The sequence below is a fragment of the Patagioenas fasciata genome, chromosome 5, assembly GCF_037038585.1.
Source record: "Patagioenas fasciata isolate bPatFas1 chromosome 5, bPatFas1.hap1, whole genome shotgun sequence".
Lineage (NCBI taxonomy): Eukaryota > Metazoa > Chordata > Aves > Columbiformes > Columbidae > Patagioenas > Patagioenas fasciata.
Genome location: NC_092524.1, coordinates 54,459,127 through 54,481,505, shown reverse-complemented (window position 1 = coordinate 54,481,505; position 22,379 = coordinate 54,459,127). Strand labels below are relative to the sequence as shown.

Genomic DNA, 22,379 nt, shown 5'->3' with positions numbered 1-22,379 from the left:
CATCTGGAAGGTCGGGATTGGAAAAGGGGAGAGCTTGAGAGAACTGATGATGTTTACTAGACAGTGGGCCTGGTGGCTTATACTGTTCACAGAGACTGACAAAAGGGGCGAGTTCAGAAAGCCAACTGGGACAGGAGCAAGAGCAGAGATTGAGAGAAGAGCCAGAAGTGAAAAAGCAGAAACTAGGATTACGAGTTTGAGGTTCAATTACAATGAGAAGCAGAAAGGAGGCAAGAAAGAACAAAGTGGCACATGAGAGGCTGCTGGGGCTGTCTGGTAGAGTGGGGGGACAGGAGCTGGACTCAGCCCTCTCTGTTGGCTGGATGGGTCTTGCCTGGGTGAAGCAGTGCAGGAGAGAAGCCGAGTTGAAATTGGGAAGGAGTTTGGAGCTGCCCTGGTGCAAAGGAGTGGAGAAGGAGAGAAAGTGGGAGTAAATTAAACATAATCTGTGCTGATAAATGAGAAGCAGTGGAGGGAGGTGGGACATTGTTAGGGCATTTTGACAGACAGCTGAGAGACAATCAAGACAAGTGCCTTGGTATCAGAGCTCAGGGAGAGGGTGCATGCAAACATGCTTTGAAAACCAGGTTATCACATGAGACCTTCAAGGAGTTTATCTGGTTTTCTGTCATGAGGTTATAAGCTACACAGACAAGCTTTTCACACTCTAGCTGTGTTCTTATATTTTAATTTTCTCCTCTTCCCATCTTTGCCTCGTAAAATTAGTATGAATACGAAAGATGGGTTTGGTGTCTGTAGAAAGCATACCAACAATTTATAGACTCCCTTTGCTGAGGGTTTTTTACCTGTTGCTGTGACAGGAACACTTGAGATTCCTGTAAACAGAGTTGAGTGAGGAATAAGAACTGCAATTTTAGCTGTTCTTTTTCTGGCTCACTTAATTACCGCTGCATTCACCATCTTCCCTGAATAGGAAGTTATTTTCCTGTTCACTTGAGCCTTTCAAACAGTGAAAGGGAAAAGAAAATTAATAGCGGTGGGCGGGTAATGTCTTTTTGAAGCCCCAACAGTCAGATGGTAAGCCTGGGAGATAGCACCTGAAACTGTTATTAACCAATTAAAATGAAGTTCTGACCTAATTGCATGTCGCTAATTATTCTTTTAAGTCAGTGTAGCCATCTTAGCGAGACAAGGTCTCTGCAGGACCCTTGCAGAAGTCCGGCGAGGCCCAAGTGCCTTCCAGGGAAGGAGCTACAGCCTCCTGCTCCATCTGGTGAGGAAGACTTATCAGTCGGGGGGGTGAGGAGAGAGCCCAGGATTAGGGAGTGTGCCAGACATGATTTGCAGCTCCATGACGAAGTGCTTCTTTGCTCGCTTCTTCCTGAGTGATGTTTCCGATGGGCTTTTTTTAATCTTGCCTGTGTGCTGCTCACTTAGCACTCTGTTTATGATGGAAGTGAAATGGGAGTTTCAATAATTTGAAACCTGAGATTTTTCTGCTTGATTCTGGACCATATGTGTCCCTGGGCAACACACTTCTCTTTGTACTGCATACCCTGGAATGTACATTTGTAGCATGATGTAAAGCAGTACTCAAGTGCAGCAACAGTATGTATGATTATGGTAAGCTTTTTGTTGCTAGAAAGTGGGTAGCACTCTCAGAATCTGTGTTAGCCCAAGTGCTCCTATTAATAGATTTAAGGACGCACAACCATGGAATGTAAGTGTGGAGGGGATTTTCTAGGACTAGAATGTATAAAGTTTGGCTGAATTATTGAGCATTTATTTTCAGTTTGAGTGTATATTTCTAGATACAGATACCCTAAACTAAGTGCAGCTGTTCCATGAGGGTTCTCAGTAATGCCTTCTATACTAGCTGGACTCTTATAAACCTCACCCAAAATATCCTGATCCTGGTGAAACAGAGTGTATCTTTGTCACAGTCACACTTCAACTACTGTACTAACACCCATCTCTGAGCATAAGGCGGATTTCTTTTTTTTTTTTTTTTGCATTGTGAATCCAGCAACATGTAGCCTTGCATTTTGTATTGAGTCATGTTATCGTATTTCTCATTTTCCCTTCTGCGTAATACTTCTGTCTGGGTGGTGGTGTCAGTTATACTTCTGTGTAATTTTAAAGTCCTACCAGTAATCTTTACTGTGCTAAGATTACTAATGAAGATACTAAATAAAGTGGTTGATGTCACAAGATTAGTGCCTGAGGAATGCCAATAGCACACCCTCCTTGCTTTAGAATCATAGAAGCATTTTGATTAGAAAAGACCTTTAAGATCATTGAGTCCAACCGTTAACCTAACGCTGCCATGTCCACCACTAAGCCATGTCCCTAAGCACCACATCCACGCGTCTTCTAAACATGTCCAGGGATGGTGACTCCACCACTTCCCCGAGCAGCCTGTTCCAGTGCTTGTTTGCCACTGCTGCTTTTGGCATGCAAGCCATTATCATCCTCTGTTTTCTTTAGCTCTTCATTCGCTTTCCTGTTCTGCTGGTCTTTCTCCAGTTTACCTGACTGTATGCCTTCCTGAAGTCTGAGAAAATAGCTTTTCTGCGTTTTGTTTGTCTAGAGAACAGTGGTCATACAGCCACTTAGATGGTTTTGATCCATATTTTGGAGATTCATGTAATGTTTTACTACATTTTTTACTTACTGCTGGACATCTGATTACTTTTCAATATCTTCAAATGTGCTGAAATGCTTGCGCAGCACAGTCAGTAGCCATCATTTCCCCCCTTCCTACCTTTTCCCTAATGTAGTTGCTATTTTGTGATCCTTGGGAAGCACTCCATGATGGATACGGTTATTCAGAATCCTTGTGTCTCCACCCTGTGATTTTCTGTGCCATGTTTTGGTTAACTGGATTTTGTTTTCTAGAGGGGTTTTGTTCTGTTCGTTTTTTTACGTATCCAGTTACGGGAGAGAGGCAGGATCGCCTCACCTCAGCACACCGAACTCTCCAGAGTCATCTGTGCCACTCCACTAAGCTCCCTCCGATCAGGCGTATTTCAGGTGCAATTCCTCATTTCCTAGAATATGAGTGCAGGAATACATGAAGCAGGCTAGATGTAATTAGAACATCAAGGTAATTTTTCATTTCTCACTGACTGCAAGGAGAAGCCTGAAAATACAGTATCATTATCAACTCCTTAAAATAGAGATGAAGTGAATATAACTCCATGAATTCTGGCTTTGACTGCTAGTACCCACTGTGGTATATCTGTACGCATCTTTGTTTACCTTGCTCCCATGGTCAGCATCTTTATTCTTGCTGAAAATGGGGGCCAAATATCTGTGCTTGGGGCCATTCCTATAGTATCTTTAATATTAAACCTTCACTTGCTGCACAGAGATCCTAGTTTTTCTTGGTTTTTATGTATTCCCAAAATATGTTTCATTCTTTGGCATACCTGCAAGAAATGCCAAGTGTTCTTTATGTTCAAATCCTTGAGTTTTTCACAGCTCAGCAGTCTTTGCTAATTATTTCCTTTAATTTATCAATTTGTCATTCTGAGAACATAAAAAAATGTTTGAGCTGTACACCATTTTATGCTGTAATTTAAACTAACCCAGCTTGATGTAGTGTTCTTTGTATTACTAAATGTTTTGTTAGTTTTCCTGCTTCGGAATAGCTGAACTACAACCTCAGTCCTAGCATTCTCCTGGGTTTAAGATGCTAATCTCCCCTAATGATATAATTCCTCTTGTTTTCATTCCCATTAATACCTGGCTATATCCAAATAATACTGCGGGATTGTCAGACCTCCTCAACACAGCAAGAGCAAGACTTTTATCACTCTCATTTAAAGGGAATTTTAGCTAAAACGTTCTGCCTATGCCAGTGGTTCTCTGCCTGTGTTTGGCAGGTGCGGTGCTGGAGACAGTTCTCCTGGGTGGGAGAAGATGTCTGATGCATGGTTGGGCCGTGGAGCACTTGCAAGGACTTTGCCAGACATAGTAGAAAGTAAATAGCAAAGATACCTTGCAGTTGCTGAGCCATTAGGTATTGTGACCACCTTCTCTGTGCAAGGGTGTTTGCTAAAGCAACGAGTTGGACCCACTGTGCTCCTCTTCCTCGTGTTGGAGCCTTGTCTGTGTCCCTGCCACCTTCTCCTGGCTTCGCTTTCTGCTCCCTTCTCCAATACCTTATAGCAGTGCAGCATCTGAGAAGGTGACCTGTGGTGGTCATGGTCTTCACCCTTCTTCCTCAGTTTGGGAAATCATAGGCTATTTGATCTTTGTGGCCATGTTCATTTCAGACCATTTCAAATGCCTTTACATTCATCCTTGGAACAGTTTCATCATTTTGTCTCACTTGGAGCAGTGGTTTCAAGCTGAAGTAATGCTTTGTAATTGAAAGGCAACTTCATTCTCCCATAAATAATACTTGCTGGAACAGGATGGAAGGGAATGCCACAGTCTCTTCTATCTCTTCACAGTCTCTCTTGCTATTTCTGCACATGCAGCACAGGGATGTGATATAGATCAGCCTGAGCGTGGCCTTCTCTTTGTTTAAAAGCAGCCTTACCAAATTTTTTATTTCTAAAGCTTTTGTGTTTCTTCCCTGTTGTATTCCAGAGTACTTCTCCCTCCTCTTCCCCCATCCTTCACAGTTGTGTAACTTTAATAGCTACCCAATGTCCATAAGCAACACTATAAAAGATGTTTGTATGAAGGAGGATTTTTTGTTAAGAGAAATATGTTTCAATTTTGTTTCATTTTTTAGAAGAGATTCTAATTATTTTAAGGACGGGGCAAATAAAGAGCATGAAAACTTTGTTGAAGGGAAAATTACAGCAGAGTTGCCGGCAGTCTCCTGGGAAGTGCGGCTGCACACACGGGAGCACGGGCTGCTCTTGATGTTTGGCAGGTGCTGCGAAAGAATTATTCTTAAGCTGAGCCTGAGCCGTGTGGTGCCAGTGCAGAGCTGAGCTTCCTTGGCCCTTAGAATAAAGGGTGGTAGCCAGGATTTCTGGGGGTTATTTCCTGTATATCAGCTTTTCTACTTATCCCACAGCCAAAGGGAGGGAGGTTAGGCAGTGCATGTTTACATGGCTCTAAAAGAAACTTCCAGAAGACCACATTCCCTTCGTCTTAACTTTCTCTGCATCCACTAGTCATTAAAAAGAAGTATTTGCAGTACTGTCAGATCTTGATATTTTGAGTGTTTATATAAAGTTATAATTCAGCACTGAAAGCTTCTGAGAAGTGCATTGCACCCTTCTTGCCCCCTCACTGTGCTTACCAGGCTGTACTGGCTGTAGTGCTGCACTATTTCTGTAGTCTGGATTAGTTGGAGTGTTCTCCATGGGTGGCTTCTCCATTCCACTCCTCCTTTAATGTCTGTTCTTCTACAGGATTGATTGAGCTGTCACTTCAATAACTGGGCTAGAGCTGACCCAGTTCCCTCAAATAAACATTAAGAGTCATCCTTGTGAAGTCTTCCTAGGATTTTTGGATCCAGTCTGGCCATTCTGAAGCTTTAAGTTCAAGAAGTGAGCTAGAACTTTTGTGACCATTTTGTATTTTCCCATACCTTCCACTACTAGGATTACCTATATAGCCTTTTAATCTAATGTGTTTGAACGCTGTCTTTCTGATGGTTATAGAAAATAAGGCAGTCTCAGGAGCAGGTTATGCCAACTGTTCTTTCTCCTGAGTTCTTGTTTTTCTGTAACTTGCTTTCCTTCCTTGGAGTGCTAATCCTCCCATGTCACACATTTTCTGTTCAACTTCTCTTCTCTGCTAATCTCTGGATTTGTTCTGCTGCCGTTCCTAATCCATGGGAGTGTTGGTGACCTCAGGAGAGACCTTTGGCAAGAGGCTTTTTTGGATTTGAGTAACACTGAGTATCCCTCCTGCAGTGCTGAAAATCAGTAATTGCGTTTCAGACTGTCCCTGAACAAGACTGAACAACCTGACCAAGCCTACAAAGCTTGCTCCCTGCAGTCCAGTCCTAACGGAACAGGAGCTCTCAGTTTAATATTGTGCTGAGAAACAGCCGTTCTGCATTTTTGCAAGTTCTAGAGGCAACTTTCTGAAACTGCCACAGTATTATACAGGTGATAAGGAGATGACCAAAGCTGAGCCATACGAGTTATAGTTTAGTAGCAATAAAATTCCAGTCTTGGCTGAAAAAATTCTCTGCTGAAAAGAAAATCATTGTGGCGAGGAGCTTTAGCCATAGCCCAAAGATGGGATTTCTTGTTTTGTTTTTAAAGAGTGAAGGGACAAAACTGGATGCTACCCGAATAGTGATGCTTGGTGGAGGTTTATATGCCCGGGTCAGAGGAGGGAGGAGAGGGGGACAGTGGGTGAGGTTTGAGTAACCGAGGTGCAGTAAGTTGTCCCCGTGTTGCTGTGCACAGTGAGTAGGAGTCACAAGTCACTGTCGGTGTCACTGCAGGGGTGCCAGCGATGCCGACCTGCTGTGTGCTGCTCTGGGAAGACGCAGAGGAGACTGTGGGGTGCTGATGCTCACCGAGGTCCTGGGGAATGGCGTGACTGCAGGACAAGCCTTGAATGAGCAACAGCTGGTCATTTTACGTAGTAGTTGGGGAAGTGATCCATAAATGGTGGCCGTATACGTTAGTACAGGTAGTGCAAAAAGAGCTGTGGGATTCCTTTCACCTCATTGCATCAAGAACACAGCTAGAAGCAAGAACTTCCTGGACTTTTTGGAGATCATACCTAGCTTCTAGGGCAGTGGCAGCGTGTGGCTCTGGAAAATGTGCGAAGTACTCGCACATCCTCTCTGGCAGCTTGCGTCGAACAGAATGCAAAGTAATGTGCTCTAGCACCACCGCAAGAAACCACAAAGAAGCCATCTGTTAAACCCAGAATCTTCTATTCATGTGTTAAAGTTTGAGTACCTGAGAAGATGAGAACCCAGCAGGGCTTCATAGCTTATGCTGAGCTGCTCCTCACCTTTAGGCATATGTTGCTGCTTGGAATATCACTGACACCTGAGATTCCGAGTGATGTGTCCCAGCGTGGGACATGCTTTCCTTCTCCTTTGGTGGTTCTCTTAAAACTAAGGTGGGCAGAGCAACAAGAGAACCTGTAAAATTAGCATCCTGCACTAGTAAAAAGATAAGCTCTATACTAAGTCTTCCATATGAGGAAAGACTGGGAGAGCTGGGTCTGTTCAGCCTGGAGAAGAAAAGGCTGAGAGGGGATCTTACCAGTGCTTGTAAATATCTGACGGGTCGATATCAAGGGGATGGGACCAGACTCTTCAGTGGTGCTCAGCAATAGGATGAGGGGCAAAGGGCACAGACTGAAGCATAGGAGTTTCCATCTGAATATGAAGAGAAACTTCTTTACTTTGAGGGTGACAAAGACCTGGAACAGGCTGCCCAAAGAGGTTGTGGAGTCTCCTCTGGAGACATTCAAGACCTGCCTGGACACATTCCTGTGAAATCTGCTCTGGGTGAACCTGCTTTAGTGTTGGGTTGGACTAGATGATCTCCTGAGGTCACTTCCAACCCCAACCATTCTGTGGTTCTGTGATTTCCTTGATTCCGAGAAGACTAGCAAAAAGGTATTTTCAAGCTATATTTCCTTCCTGCTTGGGGAAGCGTTCCCCGCTGACGTGATGGCTGTTACCAGCGCTGTGGTGCTCTCTCCTCTTGTCAGTGTGGGGGAGGCAGGAGAGCCAAGGGGGGGACATCTCCTCACCACAGCGGATTTCCTTTCTCAGGTCATTGCCGCTGCAACAGGACATGCAAGTTAATTTGGTGCTGGGGGAAGGGGGGGTGGAGACAGAAAATAGGGCCTCTTGTTGATCTTTTTGCTCTGTCTTTACAGCATTTGATGGTCTTCGCCATTTGCAGCAGGACAGAGCTGGGGTTTCTGTTCTTGCCCAGTATCTTTTGACCCATTAGCAGCAGTAGCAAGTGACGAATACTTGCACTAGCTGTGAAGGATGACAACCAAGATAAGTGTCTTGCTTGGCCAGAGAGATGAGGAGAAGATCTCTTAAGTATCTAAATGTTTAATACTTACTCAGTTTGAGTATGTGAATATTTTAGTAGCTACAGAGAGCCTGTGTATCAGTGAAAAATACCTGGTCTTCATCTACCAGATAACACAGTGGCTTTCCTCATGATGTGTTGATGTATGTTTGTCGCCTTCTGTGGGCTTTGGCACAGAGTTACTCGTAGCAGTTTTGTACTGGCGCAGACCTGACGGGGGGGTTGTAGGAGAGTTGTCCTGGTGGAGAGACAGGACTGGACTGCTCCTGTGCTCTCTGTGATTTATCAGAAGGGCAGACAGACTTCTGTACTGCCCTGTTCTGTCGCGGTTGGGCTCTGTGGGTGGGTCTCACATGTATGGATGGACACGCACAACCGCTTTCCTGATTTTTACCCCACTTCCTTTCAACTGCAAGCACCTTCTCTCCTATAGTTAGACTATCCTACATATTTCGTTTTTTTCACAATAAGGCAAAACATTGAACCTACCACTAGTGATTTTTGCTGCTTGCCTTTCCTCTCCAGAGCACGTAAGATATTTTTAGAGGCCTTCATCTATGAGATTTTTGGGGAGAGAAAAGCATCCACCAATGCATCAACTGCCACGGTTCAGCTTCTTGAAGACCTGGCTTACCAACCAAAAACTCATGGCTTTTTTTCATTATAACTTGCTCAACATTGATGCATAGTAAAGGTGAACACTGCAAACGGGGCTGGGGGAAGAAGGGAAGAATTTCAAAGGCTTTGTTTTACAAGCCTGTTGCTATAAATGCATGTGATGAATATAGAGTGTAGAAAATAGCCCCAGGAGAGGGAAGATTATGACAAATAGCCTGAAAGTCCGTGTGCAGTGGAGTTTAAGAAGCTGAATTAAGATTGAAATAAAGCCCACAGGTTTTGGGCTCAGTGCAATCTTAACTGAATACCTGAACAACAGGCTAGAGTAGATTTGTATAGAAAATTCCATTTACAGCCTCAGGAGTCGGGGAGCAGAGAGGTCAGGTCAGACTGGTGCTGTGAGTCTGGTTCACAGGGAAGAAAATACTTAAATTACCACAAAGGGACTTTTGGACTGTGACTTCTGTAAACGTGTAGCAGAGCATGGACAGGTCTCTACCGGAAAATTGGACAGATTCCTTCCTTCCTTCTTATGGCATTTTATTAAGCTTTTGAGCAGTCAAGATAATAATGTCTGATGATGTGGTGGTATCTGCCTAGTGAAAAGGCTCAGAGCAAACCTGTCATCTCTGATTTTCTCCTTATATTCATTAACCTCCCTTGGCTGAAAGTTTCATGAACTTTGTCCACCTGCAGCAAGAGCGGCTGCTGCGGAGGGACACGCGCTCCTATTCTGTTGCTCCTACGCAGAGCCCCAAATAAAAACTGAAATACAGCAAGAACTTAGTGCAGCATCCTGGTGAGTGGAGTTTGTTAGACGATTGGAGACTGGGATCAAAATACTTAAACAATAGGTTTATGAGTCTTTATTATTATTTTAAGAGAAAAAAAGATAAATATGAATGGAGAGATGTGTTGTGAATTCCTCAGGGATATAGCAGTGGGCAGATCTGTCTTCAGTTCAGAGAACAGGACAGGTTGGTATTAAGACTTCATTTCATGTGAATGATAATCCAAAAACTATTTCTGAGGAAGAGCTTGTAAAAAAACACAAATCCTGCGCAGCCTGATTCTGAAATACAGTTGATTACAGCATGGAGTGGAAATTCAATAAAACAAAAAAATACAAAACTTTTTGATTATTTCGATAAGTAGTATTTCTTTTTGCTAAATCCAACATTTGCAGGTTGGTGGTGGCTTTTTTTGTTTTGGTTATGGTGTGGGATTTTTTGTTTGTTTGGGTTTGTGGTTGTGGGGGGGGGATTTTTTTTTTTAAACTATTATTTTTATTTCTCTCTCTGTTTTTTTTTTTCTTCTCCTGAGTGAACAGATCCAGATTTTTTTTCACTTGGACATGGTTTTATTTTGAAGCACAGCTTCCCGAATTGCATGCGTGTGGGATCGCGGCTGGGACCAGCGGAGAGCTGTGGCGCTCTGCCAGGAGCTCGCCCTGTCCCTGCAATACAGATGGATTGCCAGCGTTCTGGAGAAAAACAACTCCAAAACTTTAAACAAATTATGCTTAATGGAAATAAACTTTTTTTGCCCTCCTGCGTAATGATTTGGATAATGTGCTGGCTGTGTGTTTCTGGAGGACAGAGGAAGGGGAGAGGAGGGCAGAGATAGAGCTCTGTGTGCCTGTAACTTGCTCTCCGGTGGATGCTCTGGGAAGCCTATGGGGGAAGCTACGATGTTGCTAAGTTCAGAGTGTTTTTTAATACCCAGCCCATCTTTACATTAGAGGGTGAGCAGGCTAACTACAGCCAGCTGTGATAAGGGCGTTTATCTAGTGGTTGTTTCCTTCTAGATATGGATTTGAAAGACCTAGAAAGGCCTATGTATTGTATCTGGCATTCTGTGTACAGCTTTGACATTGTCTTCCGTGGAATTCACCTGAGTTTTGGTGGCAAGCGGCAATGCCTTGAAACCAATACTGGGTAGTTGGGTTTTTTTAATATAAAAAGGGGCAAGCAGAGTAGGCTATCACCTGCTTCACAGAAGAAAAGGCACCATAGCCATATCTCTCTGTTATTTCTAAGCTGGTGCTGATAAATCTTTTCTCTCAGTTCTGTTGCTATGGTGTTAGTTCTGTGCAAAAACAAACCTTTGGCTGATCATGTCAAATGCAAAGATCGTTTGGAAAGAGAGATGCTGAAAGAGAAGGGAAGTAGGAGGGCTCAAATTCCAGCTGATGACAAACAATGAATCAGTGTTTGTCTCAGCAGAGGGCCATCAGAAATTTTGCACTCTACTTTCACTGACTTTTGCTCAGGTCTGATAACTTGAAAAGGCATTTTTTTTTTTCCTCCCTCAAATATTTTTTTCCTTCTTTTTCTTCTACTTTTATGTTTTGTTTTTTTTCTTCTTGGTACATAAAAGGAAGGTGGATCTGTTCCAAATTCCGCACAGCCCAGGAATATTTGCTTTCCGCAGCATGGCCCAGAACACAGAGAACTTATTCTTGCAAACTGTTTGGTCCTCCACTCCACAAAATACTGGATCAAATTTTGAAGGTTTGTGTGGTTGAAATGTACCTGCTGTCCTTGCTGAGGCAAGTGAAGTGGTCATTGACCTGCCTAGTGGAGGGGCTGCCTTAAATGTGCTGTCATTTCTGGCGTTGCTTTCCTGGTGAAGCAGAACACTGTTACAGGGTTCCTTTTTAACACTTTCTGATGTGCGAAGAAGGTGCATTTTGGTTTCGTTCTCAAAATATGCCAGTTGCTTTTAGCTGGCACAACCGTTGTGAAAAAAAGTTATCTTCTGCAGATGTCTTATGCTTCTGGAAAACGCTGTGCTGAAAATGCCTTAATATGCCTTGAAGGCTTATTTCTGTTCTTGGGTCAAGGCTGAAAGGGAGGACTGTTTTCTTGTTTTCTGAATGTTTCTGTGCAAATCGAGCTGCAAGAGCAGGAAGAATGTAGAGGGGTAACCAATCTCAAATACTTATTCGCTTCTCAGTGTTTTTCAGACTGGAAGTCCTGAAAATGGATTAATTCACATTTCTGTACCGTGGCAACTGGGAACTTTCTGACCCGGTTAAATGGACCCTTTGTTTTGCTGTTTCCTTCCAGATGTGATAGGCAGATGAAAAGGCCTCAGGAGAAGCAGCGTGGTTATCTGAGACCCATTTTAAAGTTATTAACTGATTTTTCTGGAAGTTGGTTGCAGAAGTAGATCATCTCCTTGCACATCCTTAGCCAAGCTGCAGTTCACTTGGTTTTGCCTTGATTTTGCAGACGCTCGTGTTTGCCCTTAGCCTTCATCCACGCTACTTGTGGGAGTAAAAACCTATGTGCCAGCACAGCCAGACCTTCTGTGGGCTGCCTCACCCAGCCACAGCTTACTGGTTTAGTCTGCTGGTTTAGTTTTATTGGGGCTTGAGCTCCAGCCGTCCTGTCTTATCGCTACCTTCCTTAAGGCACTCCTTAATCCAAAGCAAGGCCATTTCTGTAGGGTGGGAAATTTTATTAGGACAAAACTCCAGGAAATGAGACAGTAAAGATGAGGCTTCTATCGAAACAGCGTCAGCAGCCTCTTGTGCCCAGCCCTCCTCTCTCTCCTGTGCCCCCCACACCCTTCTCTGCCAGAGTTGAGCAATAGGGATACCAGCAATGGGAGAGAACGTCCGTGTAGCTGTATAATCAGATGCTAACTTCAGTTTGGTGAGCACACATCTGTTTCTCATTGCGAAGATGTTCCCAGTTTGAAGTTTACAAGGTTACGTTGCCGCTGGTGCGTTAGGTCCCACCATCGGTGGAAGAGCAGTGCTTGGTAATGTGGCAGCCGGGTGTGTTGGCTCGAACATGAGCCAGGTCTGGTACTTGTGTTGTACAAATGTTCAAACCTGATAAATAGCTTTGTGGGATCATTAAGTTTGGTAGGGCCCTTGGGAGTCCATAATATATCATCTTGATCAAAGCAGATTCGACATTAAATTCAGACCAAGTTGCTTAGGGCTTCGTCCAGTCAGGTCTTAAAAACCTCAGAAGATGGAGATCCTACAGCCTCTGTGGGACTCTGTGCTGCAACTCCTGGTTTAGTTGAAATCTGCACTGTTTTGATTTATGACCTGATAAATCTGAGCTTCTGAGCCCTCACAGTGACATTGGCCAGTTCTCTTAGTACCCTCGCATGCATCCCCTCAGGTCCCATAGCTGCCTTTGCACTGAGATTTCCTCAAGAGATCCCTAACTCTAATATTTTTCAAGTACAGGTGGTTCCTCTTCTCCTTGAACCCTGACTTGGTACTGGGGACCAAACCCTGTGACACATCACCATGGCTTTCATGCCTTCCCATGCTGTCTCGAGCAGAGTTTCTGCATACCCCACCCCAAGTCTGTGTCCCCCACCCAGGTCACTGCCCAGGTCTGCTAGTGGGAGTGCTGTGGGAGCTGCACCCCTCCTCACCTGCTAAGTAGCTGTCCCTGCAGCAAATGAATTTGCAAAGATCCTGAGTCACTTGCTTTTGTGTTACCTGTATTACTGTCCTGGGTGCTTTTTTGTGCAATCACAGAATCACAGAACGTTAGGGATTGGAAGTGACCTCAAAAGATCATCCCAAAGGGCGAAGGGCATGGCAGGCGTTCCTGTTATTAGTGGTGATAATCTTTGTTGGCTCATTCCTTTTGCATGTATAAGGACTGGGAAAGACACCTGAAGAGGGAAATGTTGGCTCAGGGTGGGGAAGCATGGGAAGGTGTTTGGATGAAGGGTGCTCGCCAACGAGCTCACAGTTTTTTCATAGAATTAGATCTACACTGCTGAGAAATAAATGTCTGATTAAAGTTTTCTGCAATTCAGTAAAATAAGAATCCTAATGAATTTGGGTAACATACCAAAATAAAGGCAGCATGTAAAGTAAATGTCTTCTGTGTGGCAGTGGTACCTTGGATGGTGGCAGGGACAAGAACCTCGGATCTTCCGTATGTTAATAAAAGGTTTCTTTCTGGTTTCTTCAGCTTGACCTCACCAAACCCATCGAAGATCAGGGACCTTTGGATGTGATCATACATAAACTGACCGACGTCATCCTTGAAGCAGACCAGAATGACAGCCAGTCACTCGAGTTGGTTCAAAGGTTCCAGGTAAGTGGTTCTTTCATAGTCTTTCTGCATTTCAAGCAGGAGGATGATCTTGGTGCAGCAAATTCAATCTGTTTCCTGTGCAGTTGGTAGGGTTTGATGAAAAGAGCTCCCTGGCATGCTGCTGCCCTGCTAGTGGTAGCCCAGCAAAACTAGTTTTGTCAGTCAAAAATAGCCTTGCACCTTTGGATAGGTTTTGCGTTGTATTGGTAAGGTTAGCGAGAACTGGTTTGCTACCAGATGTTGTCCTGATGTCATTCTGAGAGCATGAGTGCTCTTCACAAAGAAGAACGGGTGTTTGCAGAGTCCTTTACATGTGTTTCTCCATGACAGAAGCCACTAAATTAATTTTGCCCAGTTCTGTTCTGTCTTCTGAGATCCTGGAAAGCTGATTTCTGTAACATCAAGGTTGCTGTGATTCTGTCCTCTAGTACCTGAGAATCCTTTTCTATTATTTTTTTTCCCCACATTTACATTGAAGATCAGAAATATGCTGGGCATAGTGTTACAGGCAACTGTTTTCCCAAACAATTCCCATTCCTCTGGAATATGCTTATGTCAGGTGGAAAAATGGCTCTGACAAATTTTGCGATTTTGACAACTTTATTTTCTTGGGAAATGATGTTCTTTGCTCTGCTTAATGTCCTACAACTAGTAATGCAGAAAATATTTTACTTAATGGAGTCAGTATGCTCTTTGCTCTAGTTACAAAGCTTTTTCTGCCTCCCACATGTGTGTTACTCAACTACATACAAGAGATGAAAAGGTTTTACTTGTGGGTCTGGTCTTCTGGCACCAGTTCTCTGAATAGTAGATGACTATTCATCACCAAGTGGTGCGGGCATCCACTTCCCACAGCACTGGAAGGTTGTGAATGTCCTGAGAAGCATATGGAGAGATGGACTTAGCGGCTTTCTTTTCGCAGTCTTTCTTTGTTTCAGGCCTTAGCCAGTTTGCCTTCACAATATACCCATCCTGTCGATGAGAACTGCTGACCAATGAGATAAAGAGCACATGTTTTAAGTTGCTCACAGCTGATCAAAATTCACAAGGTTCCTCATTCCCAATCCTGACGTTGTAGTGCACATTCCCGAAGGCCAGGCTGTGCGAGGCTCTGTGTGGCACTGCGGCACCTCCCCGATCCCCTGGAGAACATGCTGGTAGGGAGCTTGTGCAAACAGTTGTAGAACGACAGCTGGTGTGTAGCAGTACAATTAATTTAAAGCACTGTTCTTGTATTCTGGAGCAAGAACTCTTCAATGGATGTGGAACATTTTGAATAAGAACTCCAGCTAGTCAGGTTACTGTATTTAATAGCTTCAGGTCACAAGCTGATACTGTTCTCAAGTACTGAAGTGAGGCCTGGAGGAAACAATAGTAAGTACAGAGGATGCATTTGATCACCAAGGTGAAGTTTGGTCTGAAATGGGCTGGAGCACTTTGCAACCAGAGCCGTGGGTTTGGCTCAGGACTTAGTGGGCTGTGCTCATGTGTGCTGCACTGCCGGAAGGCTGGTAGACATAAAGTGACCTGCTAAAGCTAAATCTCTTACTCTGATATATTTCTTAATGTAATTGTAATGTGATACTTTGATCTTATTCTGTGTACTGTTGTTACTGTTTAAATAACTTAATCCGTTATTTTTGTTTAGGTTAAATATTGAAGCTTTGTTTTTAAATATCTTTAAGTTAGAAAATCTCAGTGAAAATATGATTTTTATCTAATGAGTTTGGCTAAATTCTGAGAGAGTGAGAGAAACAGTATATATGGATATATTATCCATTTATTTTTTAGTTCAGGTACTTGCTTGTTGTATTTTTTTTCCGATAGCCCTTGTAAAAGAATACTATAACCTGAATAGAGATGCAGAACAGAACAACAGAAATATCCCCTTATGAAAAAATGAAAACCCGAATAAAACTGCAGCTACACACCAAAAACCCAGCTTCCCCCACCCGAAGCCTCTCCTAGAATTCTCAATATCTACAGAGCTATGTAGGTTAAAACTATGTCACTGATCTTACAGGATTTGTTTTCTTTCAAATGATAATACCAAATACAGCATTTTTTTTAACCATAGTCTATTTGAAGTGAAAGTACTGATTTAAACTTTTAGAAATGATAACTTGCATATAACAGTTAATACTGCATAAAAATAAGAGATGTATGTGGAAATATTGTTTCCATTTTCTAAGCTGCTCTCAGAAGGAAGTTACAGAATACAGTGCTGTTTGGATTTTTTTCTTTTTTTTAGAAAGTAAGATATAATTCAGTTTCAGTACAGGATTGCCTACTGCAGAGGACTCAAATTTCCACTTATTTTTTTTCTGAATTGTACATACTGGCAGGGACAGGAACAGGAAACTGTAGGCAAAAGCTTGGCAAAGCTTGAACAAATTGTGCATTTCTATCAGTCTTATTGAATCTGCTACTGTTGTGCCCGATGGCATCGATTTTACCACCTGGACCTTTTGGTCATGCTGTTTATGGTTTCTCTAGAACTTCAGCTCCACTGGTTCCTCACCACAGCAAGCTTCAGCCAGATATACTCTAGAAAGGCTGTTGCAGGGCTGCACTAAGAAACTTGCCTAATTCTTGCGAAATGCTTGGATCCAGCTGGCTGGTACCTTCAAGGCTTTCATTTTTAGGGATATTAAATTTAACCGCAAATGAAAATAATAAAAAAGCCAGGCATGTTAGAGGAGAACTTGATGTTCTTTCTTCTCTCCCTGTCATTAGTTTTTGGTTGTTCAGTAAGCACCGTGTTATCTAATATATCTGTTCCTTTGAGCATGCCATCTTCCTGCAAAGGAGTGCACTGTAATGTCTGAAGAATTAGAAGGGGATCCTGGAATGTGGGTTCAGTCACATGCTTATCCACGGTTTCATTTTGTGATCTAGACCATCCCATTTGCATCCCTAAGTTTTTATTTTGCAAGCTGTAAATTAAAGAAAATGGTATTAACTCCCTTTTGAGATGAATATGAGAAGCCCTCTAGGTCAACTCGGAGCAGCTCGCATAAGAACTTGGGGTTTGTTTGTTTCTGTTTGGAGCTCTGGTATGAATTTGTAGTAGCTATGATGGCATCTGATTTACAGACCAAGTTACAATAGTCACACTTGTGTCTGATGACCTGTCTTTACAGATTGTCCTTTAGTGTAGCCCAGTGAACGACTTGTCCACAATCATGTGGTTGAACTAGAACTTAGATTTCCATTACTGGACTACACATATTTCTGACTGTGGATATGAGATTATAATCTCTCAGTACTTCCAAAACTCATTCATTAGAAAAAGATCCTCTCCCAGTGCCTTCCAAACTGGAAGAGGATCTTTTTCTGGTGGATGAGGTAGAGGGCAGGGACCCCTGTGAGCAGGTTTCTGAATGATGTCCTCTCCTCAGTAAACCAAGGCTTTGGGCTTCTGGTTCTGCACGTGTGACTGAGTTGTGGCACACTGCTTTTATGCAGGAAACTTTCGTTGTAGTAACACATGTACCCAGGAACCAGCAGAGGAGAGGCCTACCAGCACTGAATTAAATCACAAAGTGTGTTTAAAAGGTATATTCTCATGTAATTTTGTATACGGGGCAGAAACTGGCAGGAAATTTCTGCCTGTCTCCATCTATCCTGTATTATTTTTGCTTAAGATACCGGGAACTATTAGAAATGAGGCATATTCCCTAGAAAAAATGAAGTGTAAGGAGAATCCATTTGTATAAAGTGTGTGGGGTGTAGTTGTTGGTTTGGGTTTTTTCAACTAAAATCAATGAGCAACTTAGAAAAAGTGAAGTGACCACCTTACCAGAAAGCTACTTATATGTGTGTGATGTCATGTGAGCACTGTGGTATTTCTGGGACCTGGACACAAATGGGAATAGTGTGGTTCCTTTATTGTTCATTAAATTAACTGAAAAAGTTATGATGATCTTGACCAGACCAAAAAGTCCAAAATTCATTATGCTGATTTTCCTGCTCTTGAATATGAATGCAACAGCAAGGTGGGACCTGGCACCAGTCCTTGCTGTAGGGTCCATAAAGTGGTCTTCCAGGTAGCAGAGAGCAAGGGATCCTTGACCACAGGAAGAGGAGCGGTCCGCCAGGCTACATTCATACCCTTTTTAAGAATAACTTCTTCTCAGAGCTATATTGCAGAGGCCTTGACCACCTCACCTGCAAGAGCTGAGGCGGACACTGGGTTCACGTTTACACGAGTCTGTGCATGGTTGCTGGGGTCTGTGATGAACCGTTGCATGGTCTGGTGCAGGGTGCTGGTAGACAGGAGGCCTCTTGGCAGGGCCTTTTTGTCTTGTTGTTTAACGAGTGTTCTCAATTGCCTTGTAAAAAATAGTCGTTACAGCAGACTCTGAAGACCGCAAAGAGGAGTTGCCTCTTTTCAGTGTGCTTTTAGCCACAGAAGACCTTTAGGGCTGAGCTTCCTGAGGTCTTCAGGCTATTTGGATGTGGTTTGGACTGCAGTTTCTCAAGAGAGTATTGGTGGGTGCAAATTGTTCTCCACTGTATTGAAGATGAGTGATGAGTGCCTAGTGTTCTCATCCAAAGCTGAATGAAGACCACATACAGCATTTCGTGTATTGCATGAAGTGCAAAGCAGAGAAATCTTTCCATTTACTTTGTGGGACTCTTAGATCCTTATTTTGGGGATGGTGATTATTTATAGAGATGATGATTAGTCTCCCTTGCTACCCACTGCAACACTGGTCTGAACTGACGGAACACAGTTCATTTTTTGTCTAGTAAAAAACTGTTAGAGTCCTTGGTGGTTCCATCTTGGCCAGAGGAACATAAAGTCAGGGGGGAAGAGGCGTAGTCCCCAAGGATCCCTTTTACTGACTGGTGCTCCAGCTCCTGTCTTGGTAAGAAAGAGAACCAAACTATCTCAGTTCTTACTTCTAGACAAAGTTTATGACTTTGAAAAGTATGTTTTGGCTTTCGTACGACATTGGTTGGGGAATCTTTGCTCCTATTAGAGCAAAACACTCTAAACAGCTGCCTGTCATAACTGTACAGGGGCTTGAGTAGCTTCATTCATTGCAGCTTCATATGAGTCTGTTCCTTTCAAAATGCTGGCTCAAGGGATGTAAAATCAATAGGGTTATTAATTTGTCTTTCAGAGTGTTTTCTGAAGAGGTTCCCTTTTCATTAGCCTTCTTAAAGAGGCAGATCAGAAACCATTTTTATGCCTGGGCTTAGGCTATCAGTTTGGTTCAGTGTTTTCTTCCCCCCTTGCCTGCCAACTGTTGCCTCTGCCACTCTGAAGCTGTCCAGGAAGGGCTCTTCTGTTCTTGATTCATAAGCTTCCTTAGAAGGGTTTGGAACTGAGAGGAAGGAAAATTAGGGAGATATTTCAGAAGGGAAGGAATTAGAGGATTGCTCTTGCTTGGAAGGGGAGAGGTGCATTGTTCTTGCTGCACCGATAATTTTCTTCAGAAGTCTCAGCTGCAATAAGGTGATCTGGGTATTTATTCATGGAGATTATGGGGGTGTTTTTTAATGCTGTCTTCATTTTGTTAAGATACCAGCCCATTCTTTTGCTAGTTTTCAGCTTTGTACTCTGAAAATACTTACATACTCCAGATTTCTTTTCACATGCTCTACTGAGAAAAGGCAAGTGAAAAATCAAAGGAAACTATCAAATCTGAGTCTTTTTTTTTTTTCCTTTGGGGGACAGGGTGAGACACGAAGTTGAAATGGCCTGTTTGCACCTGAATTCATAGGCCAATCGCTGTGTTTTTCCCATTTGAAGAATAATTCTCTCTTACACTGATTGGAAGAGCTTCATAAGCAGGCAAAATTAACTAAATTAGTTCAAGTACTAACTGGAAGGAGAGTTTCCCATTTGCAAGATGAAGCAGTGGTGGACTTTTGAAGGCAAAATAGGGAAGCTGAGTACTCAGAAAGTTGCTTTGAGGTTTACAGTCAATAAAAATGGGACAGAGAAGATCTGTCCCTGCTTCCCCTTGCTGCCCCCTCATCCCTCCCAGCCTCTTCAGGAATCTCTTCTAGATTCAGAGAAAAATGATTTTAAGATTGGTGTTTGTTCAAGATCCAACTTGTCTACACTTTTCGTTTTAGAAGGAGGTGTCTGTGAAAGAAGACTGTCACATAATATGCAACTTTTGTTTAATATTAAACAAATTATAGAAGTTTTGTTACTTAGTAATAAAATCAAGTCAATGAGTCAGTCTCTCATCATGCAATGACCTAATATTTGCAACAGAAACTGTATCAAGTTATATATATATTTATATATACATATATATGTATAATCACTACTACCTTTTTGAATAAAATTACTAACAACTCTATTCTGATCTATAGACAGACTTCTCAAGATTCTTTTTTTTTTTTTAGTCTGTGTTATATCCAGAGCTATTTAATCGAGAACGTGAAATACTTGGTCTCTGATTTCAAGTTTTATTGCTGGCCTCCTGCCAGTAACGGAGCTGGTACAGAGCATTACTGAACGCCAAGCCTGTTTTACAAACAAAGCAAGATCTGCTAAAGGTCCTAGTTTCTTCTTGTTTGCTTTTATTATGTCAAAGATTATAAAGAGGAAAACATAGACGTTGTCTGGGTCAAGCTGAAATGCGACCCAAGAACAAAGCCCTTTCAAAATATTGTTGGGAAGCCTAAATATCCCCCAGATTGTTGCCTGGGTTGTTGGAATCTGCTGTTGGATACCAGCCTTTGGTAAATCTGCCAAGGGAGAGTTTAGAGTTACTTTGTTGGAGTAATCAGAGAAAATGTGAACATTCAAAGTTGAAAGGTTGTGCTATACTGAAAGCTGTATCTTGGCTTCAGTGTTTCTCTTTTCCTGAGTTGGAAGGGACCCACAAGGATCCTCGAGTCCACCTCCTGTCCTTGTGTGTGACAACCCCACAGTTCACACCATGTGTCTGAGGGTGTTGTCCAGTCTCTTCTTGAACACTGTCAGGCTTGGGGCTGTGACACCTCCCTGGGGAGCCTGTTCCAGGGCTCCACCACCCTCTGGGTGAAGAACCTTTTCCTGATGTCCAACCTGAACCTCCCCTGGCACATCTTCCTGACATTGCCTTGGGTTCTGTCATTGGTCACCAGAGAGAAGAGATCAGCGCCTGCCACTCCTCCTCCCCTTGTGAGGAAGCTGTAACCACGATGATGTCTCCTCTTAGTCTTCTCTTCTTCAGGCTGAGCAAACTTTAGCTGCTCCTTTGGACACTTTCTAGCAGCTTTATGTCTTTTTTGTCTTGTGGTGCCCAGAACTGCACACAGTGCTCCAGGTGAGGCTGCACCACTGCAGAGCAGAGCAGGACAATCACCTCCCTGCCCAGCTGGCAATGCTGTGCTGGATGTACCCAGGACACAGGTGGCCTCTTGGCTGCCAGGACACACTGTTTTCCCATCTGTCAAGTGATATTCACAGTTATATATTCAGTAGAATGTGATGGGTGAGTGTGCAGCAGTTCCTAGTAAAGAAGCAAAGTTTATGAAAAGTTTCACTTCAGCTACAATAATTTTCCTGTGAAGCTGACAAAATTGATTTTTCTTATTTTAATTTCCTGTTCTGGGGAATTTGTGCTAGTGTTTGTATTTTCAAATTATTTATTTATTTAAAGTAGTTTTCCATGCATGGATATTGGAACTCTTTTCTTTTGCATGTGCTGGTGATGTGGCGGTGTGAGGCTGGGAAGCTGTTGGCAGTGTTCATGCCCAAGGGGAGACTGGGCGATGAGCTTTGGAGATCCTGCTGCAACTTGATCGTTCTGGTTTTGAATGCGGAGTTAATTACTTCGTGATGGAAATCCAGGCAACACACAATACCATGAGGAGAGGTGCTAAGTTATAAGGACTTTAAGCGCATGTTGATGTTCCTGTCTCCTAAACACCTTCAGCAGTTAACCACCGGCTGTGTTCAGATAGATGCCTTGTACAAATGAGTTGACCTTGTTCTGCATTGACAGATTCCTTTGCTTCAAATGAGAGACTGTTTCTGGATTTAGTGAAAATGAGAGACCTGTAGCCTGTCCCCAGATGACTTCTAGGAGACACTTATTCAGTTCCTAGTCCTTCACTCAGATTATATAGATCTTCACTGCCTTGCTGACAGTCTCTTGAGTTTTGCCATTCTTATGCCCTCTGGCTGTCTGAGTACCTAAGCCTGTAAACGAAGAAGTGGTGGAGAATAGTACCTGAAAGAAATAGGTTTGATGCCAGGAAATTTACTTGTTTTATAAAGAAAGCTCATGTTCAGTCTGCTGTGTGTGCATGAAGGAGCTGTCACCTTACACTCAGTGCAGTTCTTGACAAAAGAGTAGTTTATTGAAGTCCTCCAGGCTTCTGGAAAAGAGTCCCCACCTCCTTCATCTTCATTGGTTATTTCATGTTTGCATTACAGAGCTTTTTGGAGACTCCTTAAGGCAACAGAGTGAGAAATCAGTCACTGGAAAGTCAGCTAGGATGTCGCTTTGGTTGATGCATTGCTGGGTGTAGAATGGCCTCGGGATCATGCCTTCATTGCTGTTAAACTTCATTATGCTGCGTCAAGCTTACTGCTTGAATGATCTTTTAATATGGTTTGGAGCTATTATAATTATAAATAAAGCACTGTGAAGCTCCTTACAGAAAGCATAAAAAAGCAAGGCTCCCTCTGGAAATAGTGCACCAAAATAAGAAGAGGAACACACCGAACCCAGGGAAGTGAAGATAGTCCTCAGTGCTA

General features: G+C 43.0%; 1 protein-coding gene across 1 annotated transcript in view; it reads left to right on the top strand.

The window, feature by feature from the left end:
- ITPK1 (inositol-tetrakisphosphate 1-kinase) overlaps positions 1 to 22,379 on the top strand; it is a 150,860-nt gene that overhangs the window by 63,069 nt on the left and 65,412 nt on the right. Inside the window, exon 4 of the mRNA XM_065838524.2 lies at positions 13,535 to 13,660. Coding sequence (XP_065694596.1) covers positions 13,535 to 13,660 — 126 coding nt within the window. The remainder of the gene's footprint in view (positions 1 to 13,534; positions 13,661 to 22,379) is intronic.